The following is a 26,642-nucleotide window of genomic DNA, read 5'->3' as shown; positions in this document are numbered from 1 at the left end:
GATTTACACAGTTCAGACCCCCCCCACAGCAACAATTGTTACTTCACCGGCAGCAGTTGTGTCTGTACCGGCCGTTGTACCCATATCATCCGTTGTGTCTGTACCGACCGTTGTACCCGTATCATCAGTTGTGTCTGTACCAGCCGTTGTACCCGTATCAGCAGTTGTGCCCGCGCCGGCAGTACAAGTCTACACCTCCAAGACAGTTTTTTCTAACCCGATGGAAGTTTCTACCATTATTATATGAAATTCAAGGGATCACAAATGACGGCACGAGCGCAATACAACGGTGTTTACAAAGAACAGAACGAGAGGTCGTCCCCAATCGTGTCGACCAACACGGGCAAGAAAATTTAAAATGGATCTGATGAGACGCTCCTAAAAAGAATACACTTAAAAGGAATATGAAGTTTTAAGACAAAATTAATGCTAATACATTAATGCGCATAAATACATTTTTATGCGAGATGCATATATGTGGTGGCGCATTAAATTTACAACCGTTTCGCCAAAAGTACATTTGTAGCCCTTTAAAATTTGTGTTATATCTTACACACTACTCTTTAAATTGACATTTTATTTTTTTTCCATTTTTTTAATGATTCACACAAATGTTCCCCTTCGTATCGTTTTGCAATGTGAACACTCTTGCATGAATTATGAAACTTGTTTTTTTAGTAAATTCCACTTTTTAAACTTAGCAAATGTGAGAAGTTTTTACTTGAGCAAAAAAAAAATAAAATAAAATAAATTAAAAATAAATCCGCTAAGCTGAAGCGAAATTAACCTAAACGGATTGAAAACAAATGGGGGGATGCCATAGACATGTTTGTATGTACATGCGCACATATGGATGTGCTCCCCCTTTTGCAGATTTCTGCCAAATGGAAACAAGAATGCCTCCCACTAAAAATGGGCAATATTTGTAGTTAAAAAGGATGTTGGATGAAATTCTTCAGCATTTGACCCTTATCTGGGCAGCTGAGAGGCGCCAAAGCAAACACTACCATTTTTATAGCCATGGCGCGGTTCTAAGTTTTCCAAAAGTTGGTAGTGTAAAGAAGAGAACCCCTGAACATGGTATTCAAACCTAAGGAGTAATAAAAACATGGTCATCCATACTTTCTCCTGATATTTTGATTTTTCCCCATCGCCCGACATGACAATGCATTATTTTTCAAAGCAACTGTAATGCGTTTCACAGTAAGACTTACACCCCCTCCTGTGTTCTTTCATTTTTGAGACTTCGCACATACATATTATGTGCAATTAGTGCCTTAATATTTTTAATTCTATTCACAACATCGTCTATTAGGTCGGTGAAAACGTCGAATTGTTTTATCACAATATTGGAGAGCACTGATTGCTTTACCGAGTCAGGTAAAACTTTGACTTGAAAAGCGTAAATGCAACAATAGCCAAAATTACTTTCTACTTCTGCATGAACAACGTCGTTTGGGGTTATGGGACCTATTCCACCATGAACGACAGATATTTTAACATTATAAATTTTTTGGAGATTTTCAAATTCGTCTAGAAATATGTCGAACATTCCAACATAGTTGGTTCTGATTATGATGGGTATAACTGGGCAATTTTTTGCAGGCAGTTCTATAGGCTCAGCGCTACTTGATGCTTGAGAATTATTTGCGTTGCTTTTTTGTTCATCATAGAGATATGCGTTAATCTCCTCTTCAGTTAGTTTTTCTTCGCCCAAGAGTTTTCTCCTTAGAATTTCATTTTTCAAAATCATTTGTTTTTCGTAAAAAATTTGTCTCTCTTTTTCGATTTCCCTTTGCCTCGTTTTGTTTCTCCACGTTTCCATAAGTTCATCGTTTCTTTTGAGGACTTTTTTAGCCCACGTCTCTTCGCTTTCTTCGTAGTACCATGGGTCGTTCAGCTTCTTCTCATCGTTGTACGGTTCTCTATGAGAATCCGCCGCTTCTTGAGAAGATTGCCCATTCGTTGCGCTGGAATCCTGGGCGTGTCTGCTTTTCCTTCCTCTTCCAAGGGGGGGTCTTCCCAACATGGGGTGTGTCTTTCCTTTCCCCTCGTGTACGTCCTCCTTTTTTCCCCCTTTTACGTGCTCATACAGTGTAGCACTTTCCGTGTTATAACATCTGCTTGGAACATGATTATTTGTTTCGTTCGTGATACCGTTTGCTGCTTCTCGTTGTTCGTATGTCAGGGGATTTATATTTGGTGCACCACTTGGGCTGTTTGTCTGATCCTTCTCTTGGTGACTGCCTCCTCCCGGGTAGGAACTGGCCAACGCGTCGAGCTGTTCACCCCCTTTGGGGCTTTCAAAAAAGCAAAAGGTGTTTTTTTCTTCAGGTACTAAAATGCTTTCATTTGAATCACCCTGCGAGAGGATGGTTTGTATTTTTTTTTTCTTAACCCTGGATAGGTCCTCATATTTGTTTTCTTCCTCCAATTGGATTACTACAGATTCTTCTTCCTCCTCTTCTCCTTCTTCTTCCTCTTCCTCTTCCTCTTCTTCTTCCTTCTTCCTTTGCGTGTTACTTTTGTGAAATTCCCGCACAGATACATCTTCGAATATGTTTTCCTTTTCTATGCCGAACTCTTCGATGGCTTTTCTTTTATCCGACATTGCGAGTCTATTTTGATAAATATCTTCCGCATGGAATTCATTTTTCTTCATGTCATTTTCCCAGGAGACTTTGATTTCTTTTCCAGTTACCTGTAGAGTGGCTAACTTTTCGACCATGAGTCTATACTGACATAACCTAAAAGCGTTACTCTGTGGGAGGGTAAAAATTAAATCATCCGTTGTTGCGTTTCCATGCTTCTTGATTCCACTGATTAGTACAGCCATCCCTATGCCGGCATAGCTGCAGCTTTCCTTAAAGTTACTATTAAACTTATACATTTTTTGAATTTTTCCATATGCAGAACCGCATATAAAATAACTGCCTTCGATGAAAAATCCGTTTCGGACAATGACATGAAGAACTGTCCCCTTGCTGGAGTCTTTGCTTACATCTACCACCATACCCATGCCCATTGGGTTCTTATCTATGGCTAGTAGGCAGTCCGATTTTCTAATATACTTTTGCAGTAGATTCAGATCTGATTTTCTCCTTTCCTTTGCTTTTTCTGTGTTGTGCATGCTTGGGTGAGTTTTCTCCTCACGGGGGGGGTTACCGTGAGGGGTGTTACCATGAGGGGCATTATCACGAGAGGTGTCACCATCAGGGGGGTTATCACGCGAGTTTCCCCCCCCGAGGGAGTTCCCAACACCTAAGTCGGCATCCCGTATGGCCTCACAAGTGTTGTAAAACCTGTTCACACTGTGATACGGCAAGTCAATATAATGAGAAATAAAAAATAGTCTGTTGATTAGCTTGTCCAAATTGTAACCCGTCAGTGAGGATATAGCAATCGCATTTTCAATTTCCTTCGAAAAATTATGTTTTAAATTTCCATCATCATACATATTTGTGCATTGCTTTCTTAACTCGGCTTTTACTATGGACTCATTTTCTCCATACAGATCTGCTTTGTTTAGAACAAAGATGACTGGAATTCCAAATTTATCGGCGTATTTAATTGCTTCCTCCGTTTGTATTTCTGCTCCTACTTCTAGGGATATTAATATGATTAATATGTCTGAGAGGAAAGCTGCCCTTCCTCTGAAAATTTGAAAAACCTTATGTCCTGGGGTATCGACAAAGGTAAACTTAAAAGGCCCATGTTCGAAATGTATAGGTTTTATATTTTGCGTGATACAGCCCGCTTCACTTAAAGCCAAGTTGTTGTTCGTCATCTTGTCCAGCATGGTGGTTTTCCCATGATTGATGTGACCTATCACAGACACAACGGTGTAGTAGCTTTTTTTTTTATCCTCCAGTTGGGTTCTTCTCTCGTTGGGCGGTAAACTCGGGGGGTCATAACTGCACTGTGCGTTGGTAAGTAATATGGAGGGGTCATCACAGCTGTTCTGGCTATGAGGTTCATTTGGTTTGGCTAGCACAGGGGGAGAAGTCTCAGCAGGCGCAACATTTGCATCGTTTGTGGACACCCCTCGAAGTCTCAAAACATTCTCATGGTACTCCTCCGCCAAGTAGACCTTCCTGTACACATCCTGTAGCGTCCCACTGCTTTTCTCTTCCTCTTCGCAAAATAATTCCACCTGGATGAGTCTCGGCTTAAACTTAAAAATTTTACTTACATAAGCAGCAGTGCTGTAGGGGATAATTACGTTCCTTTTGTTCACACTTTGGAAGGTCCTATCTTCCGAGTCCTTCCATTTATATACGTTTCCACTCTTGTACACATTTGCCGCTTTGAAACAAGTATCGTAGTTTATGTTGAGCATTAACCTAAGCTCGTGTATGGTTATGTAGGGCGGCAGCAAAATGATGGGAGATTTTTGTTTCCTCCCACTTATCAGCTTTTCCCTGAATATTCTTCGACCTACTGGGATGAATTTCCCTTTATATAGGAGCTTGTAGCAGAGGGTGATCATTCTTCTAATTTATCTTTTTCTAGATTGGCCATTGTGCCAGGGAGGGGTGTTGAAATGGACGGCAATGGGGCAGAAGCGACTCCACTCGAGGGGACCAAAAAAATAAGAAAATAAGCTTTACAAATGAATAGAAAAAAAAAAATAATGCTTCTCTACTGTCGCTATCCACACAAATGGATTATCCCCCACGGCAAAGGGCCACTCTGAATCTTCGCTACAACTACGTAACGGTTTAGCCCCTGTATAAGCTGCGCCCCGGTTGTGCATCTTCACACCATGTAGATTTTGTAAAAAATATGAAGATGCAAGGAGAAGTAAAAAAACAGAAGAGGAAATAAAAAATACATGTTTCTTTTTGCTTCTATCCCTCTCCAATTATGCTGCTCTCCCCTCGGTGATCCTGGCACAATCTTTGGGTGCCCCTAAATTCGTGCACAAATATGTATAAGGAGTCGGCACCCCTTGTCGTAAACACTTTCTGGGGCATATTCACACGTGTACGAAGCCCTTGCGAGAAAAGCTACCCCTAAGTGACACTATTGTTACACTGATTAGTAGGCATAAAAATTGTCATTTTTTTTTTTTTTTTTTCCCTACCATAGTATGCCCCTACCTTCGGTTGAAATTTTCCCATCCCAAGGAATCCCACCATTTGCGCACAAACAGAGGAGCATCGAAAAATCATGTTGATATGATACTTCGCGTGAACACATTTTCTAAAACAGGGCAAGTAAAGATCCCAAGAAAAAAAACAGCCAAAGAAGAAACACTTGAGATCGGTATGTATAATGGGAAGCATCGTGAAAAAATGGGATCTGGTGAAGCCCAAAATGTTACTCACCCTTAGGTGGACTGAAAAATATTTTCACCACCTTAGTCTGAACAATGAGATGAAATATAAAAATGTAGAAATATACCAAAGGTACTACATGTTTAACCAAATGAGAGGGAAGAAGAATCGGAAAAAAAGAGAGAGAGCAAACTTAAATGATGAACAGAAGAAAACAAAGTTGAAAGTCCCCCCTGTGAGGTTGGAGGATAGGACAACGGTGTGCGAACCTCCAACTGTTATTAGCAAAAATATTAAAAAGGAAATTATGAAAGTTTGTGTTGGAAAGGAAAGAACGAGGAGACATTTTAAATTCAGAAATAAATATCGATTAAGTAAATTGTTAGGTCTAACTCACGATACGGAAAATATAAAAGAGAAGAAAAAAAACCCAAGCACATTTGTAACTCCGCTAACAAAATTACAACATGAAGCCACCTTGCCAAGAACAATGCACCATGACAGATTTAGTTTTCCTCACTCCTTTCAATATTCGGTCATATGGCATGGGTCTTCTATTGTAGACCATGAGGAAAACAACATTTGTTTTTTCAGTTCCTACATTAGGGATTTATCCCTATCTGCTAGGGAAAGGAAAAAAGTTACTGACATTTTGGGGGAGGAGCGGGTTGACAAAACAAACGAAATTATTTTCCTCGAGAGCAACTTCTTCAACACGTACAACCACAACGCTGCGTACTTGGGGGACGTTGTCCAGTTTTTGATGCGCCGGGTGCGCAGTTTGTGATGGGGCGGTTGGAAGTTGGGGTCACAGCTGGGAGTTCGCGCCGCGGTTGGAAGTTGGGGGCACAGTTGGGAGTTCGCACCACGGTTGGGAGTTCGCGCCACGGTTGGAAGTTCGCGTGGTGGGTCCTGCCACCAGCACTCACGTGCCCAGCCCTGCGCGTTCCCCTTCGGAGGGCAGGAAAAACCCAATTCGCTACGTCGCCAAGGTAAAATGCCAATCGGTGGGACCGAGAAAATGCGTCCACGCATAGGAGTACCAAGCTAGGACAGCCTGTACTGGATGTATTTGTCCAGGGTTTCACAGGAGTAGCCGAGTTGGTCGAAGCTCCGCTTTATGCTCTGAGAAGGGTGGAAATAAAAATAATGTACGCAACGAAATGATGGGAGCAAAATGATGGGAGCAAAATGATGGGAGAAAAATAATACGCACAAACAAAATAATTGGAGCAAAGTAAGCGCGATTTCCCCCCCTGTGCCAACTGCGGGGGTACTCTGGCTCAAAATCGCCTTCCAACCTTCAGTTCGTCATCCGTAATTTTGACCGTGGGTATCTGCTTGGCTATTAGCTCGAATATTTTGCTGTGCTTTATTTTGACGCTGAAGGAGAGGGGCAAGACATCGAACATACGAGTTATAAAAGTGCAAGCAGGCATATTATACAACGTGTGCACAGCTATGTGGATCGGCCCAGGGATAATCCTCCCTATGTACATCTAAGCCAAACATACGTTTAGGCAACACAAATGTATATGCGTGCTGCCACTTCTGTTGGTATTTCCCCCTCCCTTTTTTTTTTTTTTTTTTAACAACATAGTTCATTGTGCATGCAATACAGGTGGGTTTTCAACCAGGAGATGCACTTACGTGGAATAGGAGGTGACTATTTTGATAATGATCTTGGAAGGAATGTACATATCGGCAGTGAGTGCCATATGAATATACACAGAAGCTATTTTAAATAATTCTATGTGCTTATGGCCTACTTTGCTATAGGCTCCAATTATATGTACATAGGAAATGAAAATCTGTTGAAGCTCTTTTTTACTCAGTTGGTGTATTTTGGTCTTTTCACTCTCATACAATTTGATTATAGCATCTGCTACTCTGTCCATAAAATAAGAGTTCACTTTATTAAAGTAAGTCAGAGATAAACACAGGACAGACAAATCCTGTAACGAATAGGAACCTATGGATGGGAGAATTATATCAATAGAGCGCTCGTATATTTTACTGTCATTAATTTTTATTTGCTTAAAATGATTAATGATAGACGAAATTTCTTTAGGTGTTAGCTCTTTATGAAATTTGTAAAACTTTTGTTCCATTAATCTCCATATGTATAGGTCATATATTTGGCACCCCTTTATTTTGCAGCTCAGTTTGTACAGGGTACTTGCATTTTTACAGTTTTCCAAAGATCTGTACAAATCGTACAGGTAGGCATTCTTCGAGTTCACGTTTCTGCTGTTGTGTTGTGTGTAGCTGATTTGTTTCTTCGAGAGGAGGTAAGGCGTCACCCCACTTGTCGTGTCGTATGTCCTACATGAGTGACTAACGCAGTGGAGAATTTTCCCCATGGGGCGCACTGCTCGTGACATTGGTTTGGGGGGGAAACAGTTTGCCTCTTCGTTTTGCCTGGGAACAACATGGTGATGGAGCTGACTGGGCGAGGCACTGTGATAAGGTGACTGGGCGAGGCACTGTGATAAGGTGACTGGGCGAGGCACTGTAATAAGGTGACTGGACGAGGCACTGTGATAAGGTGACTGGACGAGGCACTGCAACTCGCTTATTAAACGTTGCAACCCAAAAAAGGGGAGCCAAATTATTCCCCTTGCTCTTTCCCTTTTTAGCTATGCCGAGACGCCGCGATGCTGCTGGCGAAGGGACCTACAGGCGTGTACGCTAAAATGAGCACTTATACATACGCGCACGTGCACTTATGTACCTTAGGCATGATGATCATTTTGCTAAAACCGCTGGACCTAGGAAAAGCTTCACGCGTCGGCAGTAGAGAGGGGTGAAAGTACGCCCGCTCAGTCATCATGTGGGTGGGGCGGCTTGAGCGGCTGTAGCAGCTTTTGCAAATGGGGGAAGTTTTAAAAAAAAGTGGCGAACCATTTCAAGTGGAGCAAAAAGGGCTGCGCGACGGAGAAAAGCAATTCAAAGCGAGGCCAAGATATATGGCCCGCCTTCGACGACCCCCCTTTTCGTGCTTTAACGAACACTGCGAAGCGGAACACGCGCGCCCACTGGGGAACATTTTGAGATGTTTTATTTATTTATCTGCTTATTTATCTGCTTATTTATCTGTTTATTTATCTGTTTGTTTTGCCTTTTTACTTTACTTTTTCATTTTACTTTTTTGCTTTATTTTTTTTCCCACTTTTGCGCTAATTAAAAAATGCCAACGGAGAGAGAATAGCGCGATTTGTGCACATGCCATTTGTGACGTACACAATTTTCCGTTTCGCGCGCGCAAGCGATATCATCCCACCCCAGCTGCCAAGAAGAAAGCGCACACGTCCGTACTTTAGCCCCCCTAAACATTTTTTCCTGCAGCGAAAAAAAAATTCCCCCGTTCGCCTATGCCCATTGTGTGCATTTCCCTATTATGTGAAAAGGTTTGTTGGTGCGCGGCATGCTGGCTAGCACAATGTAATTGCCTGAAGCAAAAATGGCAATTTGGTAAATAAGGTATGTCCATATGTACAACACGCGCGTAGACGTATGCCTGGAAATGTGCAAACCCATACGCATGCGCGGGTGTGTATGTACGGATATGCATGTGCATCGCTTGCGCATCTTGCGCATACCACAGGCCTGATCGCAGAACACGATGGACATCAACCTGTACATCCACAGTGTTGAAGTGGAGCTGGCCACGAGGGATACAACTGTGAGGGGGGACGAGCAGGAGGAAGAAAATGTGGTGTACTGCCTGCACATTAAAGTGGAGAGTGGCGACGCGAGGGGAGATTCAAGCAGTCGGGGAAGCAATGGGGCAGGCAGTTGGGAAAACAGTTGGACAAACGGGCAGCCAAGTAGTGGCGCAAGTGGACGCCCCTATGGCGCGCAGCGTGGTCTGAAGAACGAAATGCCGAATGGACTCTTTTACGAAACGCCATGGTACATGTGCGTGAAGAAGGGACAAAACGAAATATGTCTCATGTCTTACGAAGTGAACATTTCACACGCGTTTAACATGCTGGAGAGGGACGTAAGTAAATGTGACACGAAAAATGGGGGAAGCTGTACGGTGGGGGGTGCCAAGGGGGCATGGTCCCTTCCCCCCACCGAGCATTTCCTTCACGGGATGATGTGTAGCCTGCGGTTTGCCTTCCCCCCAGGGGCTAATCGTAAAAGATAGTAACTTCCCATCAGTATGCATCACTCCCTTCACACTTGTTTTCTTTCCCTTTTTTTTTTTTTTTTTCTTCCCACCCATAGGAGGGACTCACCCTGTACGTACTGCGGAAAGACCTGAACAAAGACAAAGTCGATTACCTGCACCGAAGCGAACTGAACATGAAGAACAAAAGACTCTACGATAAGAATTATTGTATCTTTTTCGAAAATGATAAACTAAAGGGGAAAATAAAAGTTCATTTAAAAAATGGAATTATATATAATCACACGTTAAGTGAAATAAAAACGGGGAATTATTTGGAAGATACCCATTTGCAGAAATTTTTGCAAACTGAATTTCCCACAGAGTCAGGTCAAGCACAAGTGGACGATAAAATTGACCATAGTCCAAAAGAACAAAGCGGATTATCACAAGACAAGCATATAATTAACGAGTTTAATGAATTGCTTAACGCGAGGAGAGTTTTATACTGGGTCTACATAGACGACAACGGGAAGGAACAAGGCCCCTTCAACAGCAACACCATTTTTACTTGGATCATAAATGAGTATTTTGAGGATGATACGTTAATTAGATTACACGATAAGGGTAAGTACTACAAATTGTGCGAAGTTATTGGTTACATTGAAAAAAACGTGTTATTAAATTCGGCCAGCCATGAACTGGTTGGTGACAACCTGGGGAACAACATTCAGGGTACCCTTCCCCAGGGAGTGAATACAAACTGGGAAGTTTCGAAAGGGAGCCAAACGGAGAAACAGAAAAATTCAATCCACGGGGGAGTTACTACTCCAAATGACATGGGCGATTGCGTCATAAACAAAAGTGAAATCAATTTCCCCGAAGGGGAGTACGTTGGACAATACACGGAGAAGACTTCCCAAAATTTAAAAGAAAAATACAGCAACGAAGTAGGTGCAAAGAAACCCATTTTTGATGTTCGCAGTAAAAGTGAAGATTTTCCAAAGGGGGAAGATGCCACAATTCATAACAAAGCACATAATAACAAAAATGTAAAAAAAAAAAATCAAGTGAAAAAGCTGAAAAAGGAGATTAAAAGGATCAAAGACGAAATGGTTAAGTTGAAGGAAAGTGCTTGTTCGAGTAGACGTGCCGTTTGTGACGATGCGGAGGTGGAAGCACGTCATGACTTGTCCCCTCGGTGTGGGGAGGACAGGGTGTCCAATTTAACGTCCAACGGGGCATCGAAACAGAATTGCTGCACCATCCAAAAGGAATCACAGATCAGCACAAATAATAATGTAACTCATGAGACGACGCACATTGGACCTCCCCAAGAAAATGCCAAACCACACACACATCCGTGTGAACAGAACGTAGGGGGAAGTACTACCCAGAATAATGGACAAAGTGTAACAACTGGACATGTTAAAGCGTGTGTAAATTACGCCAATGCTGCTTTTTCAAACGAAGCGGAAATGATCGAAAAAATAATTAGTGATATTAATGAAGAGTTTCGAATAAAAGAAAATCACCAAAAACAGAGGTGCATGGAAATTGCCATGAGCAGTATAAGTCAAGCTCAGGAATGCCTTCTCAATATAAAGAAGAAGCGAATGACTTCCTACCTGAACAGAATAATTAACTTATCAATTCATGACGAGGCAATATACATCGGGGAGGACAATCGTGAAATGGTTCCTATGGAGAGGAGACACTTGAAGAAGAAAGCGCCGAATAATGGCACCTTTGGAGGTATACGCAGCGTTGCTTATGATGCCTCGTGTGTAACATGCCCAACGTGTGCTACTCCAAAGAAGGTAATTTTTAACACGAATGCGTTAGGAAGTATCAACCAAGGGACGGGCAAAAAGGGTTACCTCCACGGGAGGGGGAAGTTTTCAAATGGGGGATTGGAAAGTGCGCCGAGGAAGGAGAAGAAGGTGGGATATTCGTTAGTAATAAATGAGGGGTCGCTGAAAAGTGTTGAGAAGGTTAAATTGGTTGATGGGGAAGGGAGGGCGCAGGGAAAAACGGAAAAATGGGCAAACAAGAGGGAAAATAAGAGGTCGCAAGGAAGGAGCTGCGAGGAAGTTTCCAAGGAGCAGGCAACCACTCTGTGCCTTAACGGCCAGAACAACGCAGAAGTTGTGTACAACTACTACATAAGTTACGATCAATTTTTGAAGTACATAATTTTGATACAGCGCAGTGTAAGGATGTGGCTAACCAGAAGGAAAAGGCGGAGCTCCGGGTGGAGAAAAAACCAATACGGTGTCCACAACTCGGAAGAACTAGGCCACTGTTGTACTTTTAGGAGTAGCGCCTTAGGTGGCAACCATGGGGAGAAAGAGAAAGAGAAAAACCCAGGAGAAGATCCAACTCGAATAAAAAAAGAAAAGTGCAAGCAAGACATAATAAATCGTATATTCGAAAATGTGCATTTTTTGAATAATGAAAAGAAGGAGATACATGAATCGTATGTTACTTTTTTAGAGCAAGAAATGGGAAACAAAATGGAAAGGGGGAAAGCACCGATATTCTCATCCCTGCTACAGGGTGTTGAAGCGGAGAGAGATGACATCCCTGTGGGTTCCTCTCCAAATGGTGACTACCTTTTTAATAATAAGAAGAACCAGATGAACAATTATGAGGAAGACGATCTGAGGAGGAGGAGGTGCGACGAGAGGAGACTGCTTGACAGGGGACTGCTTGACAGGGGATTGCTGGACAAGGGACTGCTGGACAAGGGACTGCTTAACAGGGGATCGCTTGACAGGGGACTGCTTGACAGGGGACTGCTTGACAGGGGATTGCTGGACAAGGGACTGCTTAACAGGGGATCGCTTGACAGGGGACTGCTTGACAGGGTTCACAAGCTTCAAGCAGATATATTTGAAAACGGAGGCAACTCACTCAGAAGGGAAGACACCGAAATGGTTAAACAAACGTATGGCGTCAAAAGTGAAGATATAAATTTTGAGAGAGAGGATGTGAGATCATGTAAGAGAAACGTGCATGAGCTATTGTGTAACCTGTTAAGTAAGTACAAAAATGCGAGTGAGGAAATAGGGACGAACGAAAAATTAAGCAACCTGTACCCAAACGAACAATTTACACGTAACCTAAAAAAGTACAATAGCTTCCTCAAGTCGATAGAAAAAAAAGACATCTCTGGAAAGAGGGACACATTACTATCTGTTGTGAACAACTTGAAATTTGATAACATATTGGGTGAAAAGAAAAAAAATTGCCAAGTGCAAAAGGATTTAAAGAGTAATCCCGCCATGCCCAGGCCATGTTCGTTTCTGAGCTATAGAGAAAGTCCCGCCCATAACTGCAGTTACAATGATAAAGGACAGAATGGAGTGGACGACGGTATCACCAAGGGGGGAAGTGACATAGGCAGAAGTGACATAAGCAGAAGTGACATAAGCAGAAGTGACAACAAACTGGCACAAATTAAATTTCTACAAAAGGGCAATTTTTTTTTGTAAAAATTTTTCCGAAAAAGAAGGAAATGTGATGGACTATCCGGTGGGCAAAAATAGTGTGAGCCATTTTTTGCTGAACAAAGTTGGCAATAAAAATTTGAAAAACACCGTAACGGATAATTTTTATGATAGATGTTATTCAGATCGTTTTATAGAAGATCGTCACCGTGTCTTCATTACAAAGAGGTGAGAAAGGGGTTTCTTTTAAGTTGGGATAGCTGTCACCACACAGGAATACTGTGTGCACATGTTGTTGTGTACTTTTTTTTTTTTTTTTGTGGGCGTATAAGCGGTACACTGGGCATACGTGCAAATGAGCAGCCTCCCCTTTTTTCGTTTCGAGGTGTCTTCCCCTTTTGTTTGATAAAATGAGAATGTTTTAGTTTTTACGAACACGTAAAATTTATGTGTATGATATGTATTCGAAATTTTTCAATTTTTTGTTTTTTTTTTTGTATCATCATTCATGCATATAAGTGTTAATGCTCCTTTTTTAGCGGCGCTCGTGTAAGCTTGCGACTGCGCAAATGTATATACCCATTACGCGTAGGCGTCAATGTTATGTTATTTTATGTTATCCTTTTGTTAAATCTGCAGACTTAAGCCTCCTTCAGAATTACTTTTCTTTAATGTGTGCCTTTTTAAAACCGCGGAGTTGGCAAAATGAAAGAGAAAAATGGCAAAGCATTTTTGCGTCGCTTTATGAACGTTCATATATCTGCACAGGTAGGCCTTTGCCCAAACGCTCATTGGCTGTCTTCCCCGTTAAGGGGTGACACCTGACAAGGGAGCTTCACATCTTGATGAGAAAAAAAAAAAAACGGTTTTATGGCACCCCCGAGGATGCTACGTAGTTCACCGGCCGCTCACTTTCCTCTTTCTGGTCAGTTCAGAATAGGGTCATGGCTGTGCGGGGGCAAAATTGCAGCTGGTGCCCATTTTGTTAGGGGGGTTAATTTGGTGCGGGAGTAGCGCGGGGAAGGCTACGTGGGTAAAAGACACACATGAAGAAGCGTGGGCATACAGCCACACATGAAGAAGCGTGGGCATACAGCCACACATGAACAAGCATCTGCATACAGCCACACAAGAACAATCATGTGCATACAGCCACACATGAACAAGCATGGGCATACAGCCACACACGAGCATATACCCCACTAAATATACGGCGTTGCTGCCTTCTGCTTCTTCGACACGTCCTTCAAAAGGTTCGAGTTGATCGTTCCGGGCCCCAACTCGTAGCCAGTCTCATACCCATGTTTTAACACATTCTCTAGGCAGGCATTTATTCTAATGGGACTGGTCAACTGCAGAAGTAGCAGCTGTTTGATTATGTGTGGGTCATCATAAGCACATCCATCGACATTTGAAATGACTGGAATTTTTAGCTTTCTGAATGTGATCTGTTTTAAGGCATTTTCCAAAGCCTTTCTAGCTGGGAACATATAGGATGAGTGGAACCCCCCGGAAATTTGTAACTCCTTAGTAAAAATGGCTTTATATTTTTCCTTTGCTAATTTATTCAGATATTGCATACTTTCCGGTTTTCCACATAAACCGAATTTTTTTGGAGTCATATAACTTACAATAAAAATATCGTCATTCATTTCTTTATTGACATCTTCTATCAGGTTGTGAATTCGATCTAGGGTTAGCCCAACAATTGCGATGGTAGTCATTTTATATAATTTGGCACAGTTCTGCATTGCCTTTCCTCTTTCCTTGGTTAAGAATACACCTTCCTCAAAGGGCAAAGCTTCTGAACAGGTTAAGGCAGAATATTCACCTAATGAGTAGCCCATACATAAATTTAGCTTCATAACTGCGTCTTGATTTTCTTGTTTCAATTTTTCGTAAGCAGCAATGGAAACAGTATAAATGGATGGCTGTGAAATTTGTGAATCTTTTAATTTTTCTATTGGGCCATTTTTAATGACATCCATTAAATTGTAGCCTAGAACTTTGCTTGCACGGTCATACATTTCTTTTGCATTTTTACATGTGTTGTATGTATCTAAACCCATCGATATATATTGCTCTCCTTGTCCTGGAAAAAAAAAAGTGTATTGAGAGCTGTATGTTGCTATTCTATATTTTTCGAATTCTTTTAATTTCTTTTTTATGTAATTATCATTTTCAGATGATGTCATAATTTGTTCATTTATTTCATCGCTCTGATTTGGTTCTTTGGTTAACCTCCTTCTGTTCTTTTTGTTTACTCCTCTGTGTAGCAGTCCGCTCACTGCTCTTTCCTTTCCCTGCAAAATGAAACTTTTGCATTCTTCCGAGTTCCACAGAATGATTTTTATCACTATTATGCTTATGGTTAGCAGTGTGCGGGACGTTATCATGTGCATTCTTCTTTCTGCGTGTGTGTATGCGTGTGTATGTGCGCGTGGCGGCCCTCCGTTGCTCGCGCAAGTGCATGTATTTCTGGTGTGTGTGTGTCCGTTTAACCGTGCGCTGTTCTGGGGTTCAAAAAAAAATAAAATGAAAAAATACCCACATGTATATCTACATAGACACTGTAGAGGGCAAAAGTTTCCAATTCGCCTGCTTCACGAGATCGCGCGGAGCACTCACGTTCTCGGGCGGTTCGTCAACTTTGCAGAATAATTACCTCACGGGGAGCTAAACGTTCAAGGGCATTTTCCCCGTTTGGCGGGCTATTTCCCCGATTGGTTGGCTATCTTCCTTTTTTTTGTTCTACTTCCTTGTTCTATCTCCTTGTTCTACTTCCTTGCTCTACTTCCTTGTTCTACTTCCTTGTTCTACTTCCTTTTTCTACTTCCTTGTTCTATTTCCTTGTTCTACTTCCTTTTTCTACTTCCTTGTTCTATTTCCTTGTTCTACTTCCTTGCTCTACTTCCTTGTTTTACCCTTTTCACCACCTTGTACCGTGTATGTATACACTTATATGTACGCTTTTCAAAAGGTATGTGCCGACAGAACGGTCCCTACTTGCGCTGTATATACGTGCAAACACACGCGTGGCCTCTTTATGTGGTACTGTTATGTTTGCGTTTCATGAGGGTGTGCTCTCATACATTCTGGAGTAATGCCAAATTAAAAGTTAAAATAGGAGAAAAGGCTAAACCGCATGATGGTGTACCAAAACGGTTAAAAAAAAAATTTTAAATTATCAAGTTACATCACTGCCGCTTTTGGCATACACTTTTGTGTAAAAAAAAAAAAAAAATGCATCCACGTCATTTCTTCGTCTCACAAGCATATGAAAAATAATCAGGAAAAATCTTTAAAAATGGGAAGAAGTAGATCTGTTGGCGGGTGAGAGCAACCGTCGCTATGCATTTTTCGAAAATGAAATGAAGTCTCGAGGAGTCCATTTACTCGTTTATTTGATCACTCATTTGTGTACTTATTTGTTTTCTCGTTTACTTTCCTTTCCCGCCACGTTTAGTAGATTAAAACATGCAGGCGATTTCATCACGAGAACGGCGAAAAAAGAGGGAAAGAAAATAAAATGCATTCATCGAAAGGTGAACTGATGGAATGTACGCCTTTCATGCGCACTGATAATGAGCCCCCCCTCCTACTCCTTTTCGTCTTCCTCCTCTTCCTTTACGAAATGGGGACTCCCGTTCGAGGGATATGTCTCTCTACGTATTTACACAGAACATCAGCGTGTTATCGAGCGCAACGAAGTGAAGCGATTTTTTTGCTCGTTCTTTTTGTTAGTTCTTTTTGCTCGATCATTTTGCACGTTGTTTTTGCACGTTTTTTTTCAAGCAGTGTTATCACCTTTTAACCATATATGTTAAAAAAAAAAAAAATCAATAATGCTTATGTTTTAAAATCGGTAAACGAAAGTGCAATTTTTATTTTTGCCCCCTTTTTACAGAATAATTCTGAATAATACATTTTTTTTTTTTTTTTTTACGACTCCATGGATGTGTTAACAAATGGTTAAGTGTTTTACAACTGGGGTGTTCCTCCTCAATTCGGATGCCCCAAATTGTGCACCCTCTCGAGTGTGTATAATTTCGTCTTGATATGTTTTGTCTTAAGGGGGGAAAAGAAGCACAATGGGAAATATTATATGCACCGCGGGATTGGCTATCCCAAGGTGTAACTACATTTAAAAAAAAAAAACTACAGCTATTAAATACACCCCGTGAAATGGTTATATGGCGAGGTATGGTAGTTACATCCCTTGGTTGTTTCTCACCCCTCTTGGCACTTTCCTTTATTGCAGCCCCCGAGGGTGCTATTACATTATACACTTCTTAGACACTTATTGAGAAGCAATGAGTAACATATGTACAACCTTCTACCTTTCAAGAGAACGGTTTGATCATTTATCGCGCGTAGCGCACATTTGGATTCATTAAAGAGGGAGTCACCCCTGTATGTGTCTTGTGGGATAAACCTCTCACCGAGGTTAAGAAAACCAAATTGGATAGGAAAAGAAAATTCAAGGAAAAATTTATACTCGCATACGTATATATACACAGTACGTGCACACATAATACATACGAACTGGAGTAATATGTTTGTATTCCATGTGGAGAAGTATGTATGTTGTGCGCACCTATTAGAGTAAACAAATAAAAATAAAAAAATGGCATTAAAAAAAAAAAAAAAGGGGGGGGGGGGGAAAAGGGAGGGAAAGGGGGAAAAAGGGGGGGAAAAGGAGGGAAATGGGGGAAAAAATTGAAGACGCATCGTTTTAAAAAAAAAATTATGGAAAATAAAATGTTACAATAATGGTGCAAAACTTTTTTTAAAAAATCAGGGTGTGAATAGGGGGGTAGTATATACATCTTTTATGGTCGTCGAGCGCTTCAGTGCGGTTCACACATATACCTTTATTATTTTCCCCATCTTTTTTATTTTTTTTATTTTGCTCTAACGTGTGTGTCGTGGCAACGGGGGTAAACCGCGCACTGGGGTAATATGCAGAAGAGGGAAAAGCAGACGAAGAAGAAGACGAAGAAGAGGAGGAGGACGAAGAAGAAGAAGGGGAAAAGGGGGAAAGGACGGGAACTTGCTAACTATACACGGCACGCTGGGCGTGTAAGCTATGTGCATTCATTTTATCATTTAACAGCAAGCAGGTTCTCCCGCGCACACACACATATATATATACATACATATATGCAAACTTACACACATACAAACATAAATGTACTATTGGGAACCTCCCCCCTGTATGAGAAGACAACGTAAGGGAAGGAGAGATCCAGGGAGACTATTTTCACTAGTATAGAGGGCCTCCTTTTCTCACTTCTCTACCAAATTTCGAAGGCCAACGGTTATTTCCTCCTCTAAAGCCTTGAAGTACTTTTTAAAATACTCATCTGAATTTTTTGGAGATTCAAATTTCATGTGAGTAATTTTATTTATAGTAGGCCTCAAAGTGTTGTAAATGGAGCCCCATCCGATTTTCCTCTCTCGTGAATCATATTCTTGTAAAGTCCTCAAACATTGAGCATAAAAATGACAAATAATTTTCATCATACCAACGGTTTTTTGCAAAGGGCACATATAATCATAATCGCTAAAGGCATTTTGTTGAAGGAAATCTTCTCTAATAATTTTGGCGACTTCCATCACCACTTTTTGATCCTCCGATAGAGAGTCCTTTCCAACCAGCTGGACTATATCATTTAAGTCACTCTCCTGTTGTAGTATATCACTTATTTTTTGTCTTAATGACAAGAAGTCTTGGTCGAAATTATCGAAATATTGCTCCAATTGCCTTACGTATTTCGAAAAAGATGTGGACCAATTAACAGAGGGGAAATGTTTCCTTTGTGCTAATTTTTTATCTAATCCCCAGAAGGCTTGCACGATAGACATGGTTGCTGTGGTTACTGGATCTGAGAAATCCCCTCCTGGTGGGGATACTGCACCTACAATGGTGATGGAACCCATTCGAGATGGAGACCCAATACATTTTACTTTCCCTGCTCGTTCGTAGAAGGAAGCTAATCTGGCACCAAGGTATGCTGGGTACCCACTATCTGCAGGCATTTCTGCTAAACGCCCGGAAATCTCTCTTAAAGCTTCAGCCCATCTACTCGTACTATCCGCCATCATAGTAGCGTTATACCCCATGTCACGAAAATATTCACATAGGGTTATGCCAGTGTATATACTTGCCTCCCTTGCTGCGACAGGCATATTAGAAGTGTTGGCCACTAAACATGTTCTCTGCATAATGCCAACATCTTCGTTATCCACCTTGGTTGTTAATTCAGGAAAATCGGATAAAATTTCAGCCATTTCATTTCCTCTTTCTCCACAACCTACATATATAATTACTTCACTGTTTGAATATTTTGACAAGGCCTGAGAAACACACGTCTTTCCACATCCGAATGCTCCAGGAATGGCACAAGTGCCTCCCAACACGGTGGGGAATAAAGAGTCTAAGACTCGTTGTCCTGTTAGCAGTAAAGTGTCACCAGTAACCTTTTCTAAGACTGGTCTTGGATCTCTAACTGGCCAAAGGTGAGATAACCCATAGGTGTATTTTTTCCCCTGATATTCCAGCTCAAATATTTTATCCTTCAAAGTGTACGAGCCGTCTGGAGCAATGTACGTTACTCTACCCTTTGCATTTGGAGGTGCCATAATTTTGTGTTCTTTAAATAATTTATTTTCATCTACATAGCCGAATATATCTCCACCTGTGATGATATCATTTATTTTTACTTTTTTATCTGCATAAAATTGCCACTCCTTTTCGTGATCTAATGAAGTCATGTCGATTCCTTTGAAAATATAAACATCCCCACAGACATTAGCGATTCTTTCTAGTGGTCTCTGGATCCCATCATATATATTATCCAGTATACCTGGCCCTAATTCTACTGACAAGGCATTGCCTGTTTTCGTAACTGGGTCTCCAACAGATAGCCCTGACGTGTCTTCATACACTTGTATATATGCATAATTTCCTTCTAATCGTATAATTTCACCCACCAATTTGTTCCATCCTACTTTGGCTAACTCGTACATCCTCGTACCGCTCATATTTTCCGCAATGACAAGTGAACCCGCCACTTTGTAGACAATTCCGGGTTCTTCATTTTCGGCAGACGGCTTCGTCATTTTTGACTTTATAGGTGAGTAATGGATGGGCTATTCGCCGATGTCCAAGTAGTGGGCACGTTTGCTCAAATGGTGAGTCCTGCGCGTGGGGCCTTTTTTTTTTTCTTCTTGTGCGAATAAGTTTCTCAATGGCACGAAACCAGCTTTCGCGCAGGATAAAGGGCTAAGCGCAAGAGGGGAGAGGCGGGCCTCTTGCTGGTGTGTCAAAAGGCGCTAACGTGGAAGCGTATTAAATGGTGCAAAAAAAGAGTACAGGGAGAAGGGGGGAAAAAAAAAAAGGGCATTCACATTGACACGTACTGGCGCTTATTCATACTCAGATTTGTACTCATACTATCGCGCGCATTATTTTGCATACATAAAAATTTACAAATGGCCAAGGGGGCGAATTCACGAGCGTTTGTCGGCCGTGTTTTGCTCTCGTGAAGTCAAAGGTTGAATTAACTTCCTCGAAAGGTTATCAATTGCGAGGAGCCTTCTTAGGCGAACTGTGTTTCAGTTTTGTTAAATTATTTTGCTATTTCAAATTGCCATTTGTTGCTAATAGCTGCGGATCGCTGCTAGTCACTGCTATTACTGTTATTGCTGCTACTGCTGCTATTTATGCCATGCTTCTTTTGCTTGGCTCCTTTTCGCGTGGCGACTGGCTGGGAGTCGAAACGCACGTATGCGCACTGGCCTCAAGTGGGCTTCGGGGCTGCCAATTTGTGTAATCGTGTGTTTTTCTTCGGTTCGCCAATTCGTATGCGATCTCGTTGGCAATATGAATGCTGGAACAATTATTACGCGCGTGAGGCTTTAAGCATTTACGCCTTTACGCACTCGTATTTTTTTTTTTTTTTTTTGTCATAAAGCGCGTAATCCATTTATGTGTTTAAGGAAACGATCTCATTCCCCCTATCCACATGAAAACTCTGCTTTTTTTTTTTTTTTTTTTTCCCAATGGGGTAATTCAGAAAATTTCGTGGCTCATAAAAAAAAATGTTATTTTCAGCTATACGCATAAAGTGGTTTACCTTTTTTTGAGAAAGCATTGCAAATATGCCAGTTGGAATAGTTTTAATGGAAGCATAGTTAGTGTATTTTTTCCCTACCCACGTAGTAGCATTTTTTCCCCCCCCTTTTTTTTTTTTTTTTTTTCGTGCCCTTCACCTTATGGCAAATTTAAAATAGCGCAGAGTCATGTACGTACGGTACTATGACGTGTATGTGCGTGTAGAAGGCTAAGCAAGCGCAATTGGATTGTATATATTCGTGCGAGCTTATGCGTTTAGCTATACGGGTGAATTTAATCCATGCAGCAAGCGGCGAAAAAAATGACCTTTCTAGTTTCAAACCACGGTGAAGAATGTATAACGTTTTTCAATGTTTGTGTTAAGGGGCGCACTGTTATATGCACTGCAGTTATCTGGTGAAGTACCCACTCGTGCTAGACGCTATATTGAGTAAAAATGTCGATGAAGGTTCTTTCGTGTGGTATCTCAACAACCCTGTGCGCATCGTTAGATGGCGCTGATCCGAGAAAAGGGAAGGGGCCTTACTTTTAAAATACACTTCCGCCCCGTTTTATCGGAGGGACGGAACTAATTTGGGGGAATTTTCCCATATGTGCAATGCGTGTATGTGTGCTCACAATGTATGAACGAACGACACATAGTTGTATTTCCGTAGGAAGAGAGTTACTGCTTTAGCAAAGTAAATACTCGGGAAATGGGAAAAAAATTCCTAAACGCATTCCTATGGGTAAGCTACACAAGATCTCAGCTTGTGTGTGTACCTCATAACAGTTAAAGAGCATTCGACAAAAAATGGCAAATATATGGTGGCGATTATAATGGCAGTTATAATGGCGATTATAATGGCAGTTATAATGGCAGTTATAATGGCAGCTATAATGGCAGCTATAATGGCAGCTATAGTGGCAGCTATAGTGGCAGTTATGTTTGTTCACCTGTATAGCTTTTTTCGCAGCAAAGGGGAGTGAAGGGATGGCACTCCGCTTGGTACATTTTCCATAAAGGTGTGCCTTCATTGTGATTCTTTTCTGTTCCATTTGTTCATTCGACTGTCTCTTCGCGATTTGTACGTATGAACAGCGCAGTTTTGTCCGTTTTTATGAAAATCGTTCATTTGTGTAGTTGGGTAAACAAATTCTTTTAAAATAGACATTCGAGGAGTTACATCCCGTGCGCTTGGTAACGGAGCGGAATGCTCTTAGGCCGTTTTTGTAAAACGACCATCACTCCTATTTAAACAGAGCGGTAGGGAAGAGCCGCTTTGACAATACGCTTTGGAAGTAGGGCTGTATGGAATGGTTGTTCCTTTTTTTTTGTTCCAAGCGAAGGTGCGAAAAGGTTAGATGACCATACGTACGAAAGAGGTACACATAGGGGCAGAGGAGCATAATTTTAAGTGCCGCTTAGTAGAAGCGCTGGTTTGCATCACTCCGCAGAGGCGTGGTAATTGGGACTGAACTGCAATCAAGCTCGATTCGCAGTTTTAGAAAACCACTCGAATGATCATCACAGTGGACCTACAAATCGTCCTTCAGGTGAAAGAACTCCATTGTCCTTCGAACTAACCAACGGACAGACAGACAAACGTGATAAAAACGGGGTTGTTCTCCTGTTCACGATAAGCACGTGGAGATAACGAAGAGTAGCAGTGGGCCCCCCGGTTAGAGCTTCCACAGTGCTATCTGCACAACCATCGTAACACCTCACCGAGGTTAACTTCGCCTACTGGAGGGAGGGGGGCCTCCCGCAAGCAAAACCGTTCTAATGACCTCCATCCGTTCAGCATCGCGCTTTGAATACTTTAAAAGTAGAACCTTTTAGTGTTTACATGTGAGTCGTTTTGTTCTTTTATATGTTTGTGTCTGTGTTACCCTCCTGGGTATCGTGCATAGCCGGGCGCACGGTGGAAAAGGGGGCGTAAGTGTGCAGGAATGGCTGCACGCATGTTCGCGCGTGCAATAATATGCATGTATGTTTGTGTGCTTATATTTTTGTGCGCTTAAATGTTTATATATATATATATATATATTTTTTTTTTTTTCCTTGGCCGCCGCACGCGCGATGAATCAACTTCGCTTGTCAGCATGCGCGTCGAGCAGATAAACATAAGCGTAGATTTACATAAGTGTAGATATACATAAGCGTAGATATACATATGTGAAGATATACATATGTGAAGATATACATATTTGTATATATACATATTTGTAGATATCCATCTGTGTAGATGTCCATATGTGCAGATATCCATATGTGCAGATATCCATATGTGCAGATGTCCATATGTGCAGATGTCCATATGTGCAGATGTCCATATGTCCATATGTGTAGGTGCCCACATGCGCACGTGGTCGATTTTACAACTTGTTGGTGAGTCTTAACAAGTACTCCTTCAAATTGTTGGAGATGTTTTCCATGGAGAGCATTCGGTTCATTTCGTTGAGCATCATGTCCTGTCGTTTCTGGTCAAGCTTGTTCCACAATTTGAATGGGTCGCACAGTTGCGTGGCTAACATGGGATTAAATTTATCAACCTTCATAATAATATCTGCCATCATTTTGTATCCCTTACCAGAAATATCATTGAAGTATCTTAAATTGTAAGTGAATGGAAGGTACACAGCTCTGATTTCATTTGGATTCTTACTATCCTTTAGTACTTCAGTTTCTAGTTTCTTAATAATGTCGTAAATATCTTTTCTGTCCGATCTTGAAACAGTCTTTAACCATTCTTGAAGTAGCAACTCATCATCCTTGGATTGGTTGTATGTCATTTCGTATAGGTCGAAATATTTGTCGTAGTATGCTGATACAGCTAAGCTGGCTAGCCAATTGGAAGGATAAGGCGATTTGGAGTGTTCCATAATTTGGTCCAACATATTTGGGTATTTAGCTCTACTTAATAGGGTCAATAAGGTGTTCCTTAATTTTCTCATATTCAATTGCTCAAAATCGACGTAAGACTCATCTTCGAAGTGTGTCATGTCGTCTGCCTTAGCTTGAATAGACTTAAATATCTGAAAGTATAGATCATTGAGCTTGTCACCCAACTGTTTGTAAATAAAATCTTTTGTATCTGCCAACACATCTGTGTCTACATTCTTAATATAGTTTATAATGAATCTATCCCTTGGGAGAGTTATAATGTACGATTTGAAACCAGCATCGGCATGAGGATCTTCCATCAGGTATTTTATGGCATTAATGAAGTCTTCACTTACGGGAGTTAAGCTTGGTTTTTCGTCAGACTCCTGTTTGTTTTCTGTTTTGGCCTTTAACAACTCTTGGTAATTCATTAGAATTTGCTTCATGTAAAGATCTACACATACGTTATATCGTACAAATGCATCTGTGTCGTACTTAAGGAGTAGGATCCTTTCTGCGTCGGTTAAGTTGTCCTTAATATAAACAGGTGCGCTAAATCCTCTGAATAGGGATGGGATCGGTTTTTCATTTACATTGTTAAAAACAAATTTTTCTTTGTCTTTCTTAAATTCTAAGGTTACTTCTGGAATGACGTCTTGTCCATTGTGTGGATTAATGAAACCAACTCGAATGGGAATAAAGAGAGCCTTCTTTTCCTTTTGGTTTGGATCCGGGTTGGTTACCTGTGTAACTTCAATTACGAATTCTTTCTTACCCGCATCGTAGGAATATTCTGCAGTTACATGTGGAGTTCCACTTTGTGAGAACCATAACAAGTACTGATCTAAATTGGCTGTTTTGTCTCCTTTTTTTAGTTTATACGCCTCATTCATTGCATCGTTGAAGTCTTCACAGGTAGCTGTACCTCCGTCATTTTTCTTAATGTATATATCCATACCCTTCTTGTAATACTCATCTCCTAAAATGGTTTGGTACATTCTCATCACTTCACTTCCTTTATCATAGACAGTCGTGGTGTAGAAGTTTTCCATGCTGACATACGATTCGGGTCTAATGGGGTGTGCCAATGGGGATGAGTCTTCCAAAAATTGGACACTTCTTAGTATATCTACGTGATCTAAACGGAAGGTAGCCGTTTTGGTGGTCTGTTCGGAGAAAAGGTTTTCCCTATGTACAGTCAATCCTTCCTTAAGAGTTAGCTGAAACCAATCTCTTAGAGTAACTCTATTTCCGGTATAGTTGTGGAAATATTCGTGACCAACAACGGTTAAAATTCTTTCGAATGAAAAATCTATAGATTTCTTTTTAGATGCTAACAATGAGTTCGCGTTAAAAATGTTGAGACCTTTGTTTTCCATAGCACCCACATTGAAGTCAGATACAGCTACGAGGTTCAGTCGAGATAAATCGTACTCTAGTCCAAAATAATCTTCATCAAATTTCATAGCTTTCTTTAGACATTCTAAAGCCCATTTCAATTTCGAAACATATTTCTCTTCACTGAATACATACAATTCTACCTTTTTTTTGGAAAACTTGGTGACGTAATTATCACTTAGGTGTTTTAAATCTCCAGCTACTACAGCGAAAAGGTAACATGGCTTCAAATGTGGATCGTTAAACCTTGCTCCATGTCTTCCTCCTGGAATATCAAACTCGTTTAACTTATCACCATTGCTTAAAAGTACAGGATACTTCTCCTTATCTGCTGTAACCGTTACGTCGTACTTAGCCATCATGTCTGGTCTGTCAATGAAGAAGGTGATTCTTCGGAATCCAGTAGCTTCACATTGCGACACTATAATATTTTTCGATTTGTATAAACCAGTCAAGGCATAATTCGTTTCGGGATGGATGATAACTTCAGATCCGAAAGTGAACTTCCCCTTTGGAATAAACTTCGAATAGATGGTCAAAAATTCATTATCATACTTGTAGTGTTCTCCTTCCTTCAACTTATTACCGTCAATCGATATTTCTTTAATTTCTAAGCTGACACCATCGAATATAAGATCTTCTCCTCTGTAATGTTCGCTGAGTTTCATATCCAAAGTGGACCTCACAGACGTTTCATTGTCAAATATGTTGATATTCAGCGTCACGTTGTCGATGACAAATCCACTTGGTTTGTAATCCTTTCTGTAATGTATTGTGGGTTCATTCTTTCCTTGGTTTCCGCTTCCATTATTGTTATTTTCACCTCCGTCCGTGGTGGAATTCGTTCCATTGGTCAATGTAGCGTTGGTAGAGCCCGATACGTTGGAGGATTCTTCGTTCTTGTCCATTTCCTTAAAGCGCTTGTCCGTTGCAGATGTGCTACTACCACCTTGGTTGTTACCTTCGGATCCGTCCCCTGTTCCGGGTCTCTTCTTATCTTGGTTTGCTGTTACGCTCATATTGGTGCTGCCACTATCGATATTCTCACTCATCAATCTGTTTTGGATGATATACGAGGGTACAGGCGACCTCTTCCCCTTCTGCTTGACACCTGTAAACAGATCCCTTCGAAACAAGTCAAGGCTGACAAGTTTTGGTAACTGCAGTTGGTAAATCAGTGAGGATAGGCTGATCAGCGCCTTGGCCCTAGCACTCGTTTTGTTTACATGAATTCCACTTAGCACGCGAGAGATAATTCCGCATGAGTTTTTTCGACAGCTCTTGCTAATCATGCACGTATTTTGGTAATCGAAGGGGGTATAATTTGCTAGCGCTACTAATACCGTTACGAATAGAAAATATAAGTTGAGCATTTTTTTTCTTATCATTT

General features: G+C 41.1%; 7 protein-coding genes across 7 annotated transcripts; 2 read left to right on the top strand and 5 right to left on the bottom strand.

Annotated features, from left to right (window-relative positions):
• Positions 1 to 1,210: 1,210 nt before the first annotated feature.
• PCYB_142190 (small GTP-binding protein) lies at positions 1,211 to 4,489 on the bottom strand (the record flags this gene model as incomplete). Its single annotated transcript, XM_004224690.1, has 2 exons — positions 1,211 to 3,919; positions 4,061 to 4,489. 2 exons carry the CDS (start codon positions 4,487 to 4,489, stop codon positions 1,211 to 1,213), a joined length of 3,138 nt encoding a protein of 1,045 aa, XP_004224738.1.
• An 830-nt stretch (positions 4,490 to 5,319) lies between these two features.
• PCYB_142180 (hypothetical protein) lies at positions 5,320 to 6,316 on the top strand (the record flags this gene model as incomplete). The annotated part of the gene is made up of 2 exons (XM_004224689.1): positions 5,320 to 6,051; positions 6,239 to 6,316. The coding sequence occupies 2 exons, from the start codon at positions 5,320 to 5,322 to the stop codon at positions 6,314 to 6,316; spliced, it is 810 nt and encodes a 269-aa protein (XP_004224737.1).
• A 10-nt stretch (positions 6,317 to 6,326) lies between these two features.
• PCYB_142170 (hypothetical protein) lies at positions 6,327 to 8,031 on the bottom strand (the record flags this gene model as incomplete). Its single annotated transcript, XM_004224688.1, has 4 exons — positions 6,327 to 6,404; positions 6,581 to 6,662; positions 7,452 to 7,604; positions 8,000 to 8,031. 4 exons carry the CDS (start codon positions 8,029 to 8,031, stop codon positions 6,327 to 6,329), a joined length of 345 nt encoding a protein of 114 aa, XP_004224736.1.
• Positions 8,032 to 8,904: 873 nt separating this feature from the next.
• Positions 8,905 to 12,893, top strand: PCYB_142160 (hypothetical protein; the record flags this gene model as incomplete). The annotated part of the gene is made up of 2 exons (XM_004224687.1): positions 8,905 to 9,285; positions 9,516 to 12,893. The coding sequence occupies 2 exons, from the start codon at positions 8,905 to 8,907 to the stop codon at positions 12,891 to 12,893; spliced, it is 3,759 nt and encodes a 1,252-aa protein (XP_004224735.1).
• Positions 12,894 to 14,053: 1,160 nt separating this feature from the next.
• Positions 14,054 to 15,250, bottom strand: PCYB_142150 (malonyl CoA-acyl carrier protein transacylase precursor; the record flags this gene model as incomplete). Its single annotated transcript, XM_004224686.1, has 1 exon — positions 14,054 to 15,250. A coding segment is annotated over one exon (1,197 nt), but the record flags the coding sequence as incomplete, so codon positions are not given.
• Positions 15,251 to 18,143: 2,893 nt separating this feature from the next.
• Positions 18,144 to 19,973, bottom strand: PCYB_142140 (vacuolar ATP synthase catalytic subunit A; the record flags this gene model as incomplete). Its single annotated transcript, XM_004224685.1, has 1 exon — positions 18,144 to 19,973. A coding segment is annotated over one exon (1,830 nt), but the record flags the coding sequence as incomplete, so codon positions are not given.
• Positions 19,974 to 23,379: 3,406 nt separating this feature from the next.
• PCYB_142130 (M1-family aminopeptidase) lies at positions 23,380 to 26,625 on the bottom strand (the record flags this gene model as incomplete). Its single annotated transcript, XM_004224684.1, has 1 exon — positions 23,380 to 26,625. A coding segment is annotated over one exon (3,246 nt), but the record flags the coding sequence as incomplete, so codon positions are not given.
• Between the last annotated feature and the right edge of the window lie 17 nt (positions 26,626 to 26,642).

Source organism: Plasmodium cynomolgi, chromosome 14 (assembly GCF_000321355.1).
Source record: "Plasmodium cynomolgi strain B DNA, chromosome 14, whole genome shotgun sequence".
Taxonomy (NCBI): domain Eukaryota; phylum Apicomplexa; class Aconoidasida; order Haemosporida; family Plasmodiidae; genus Plasmodium; species Plasmodium cynomolgi.
This window is presented reverse-complemented; position numbering and strand designations above follow the sequence as displayed.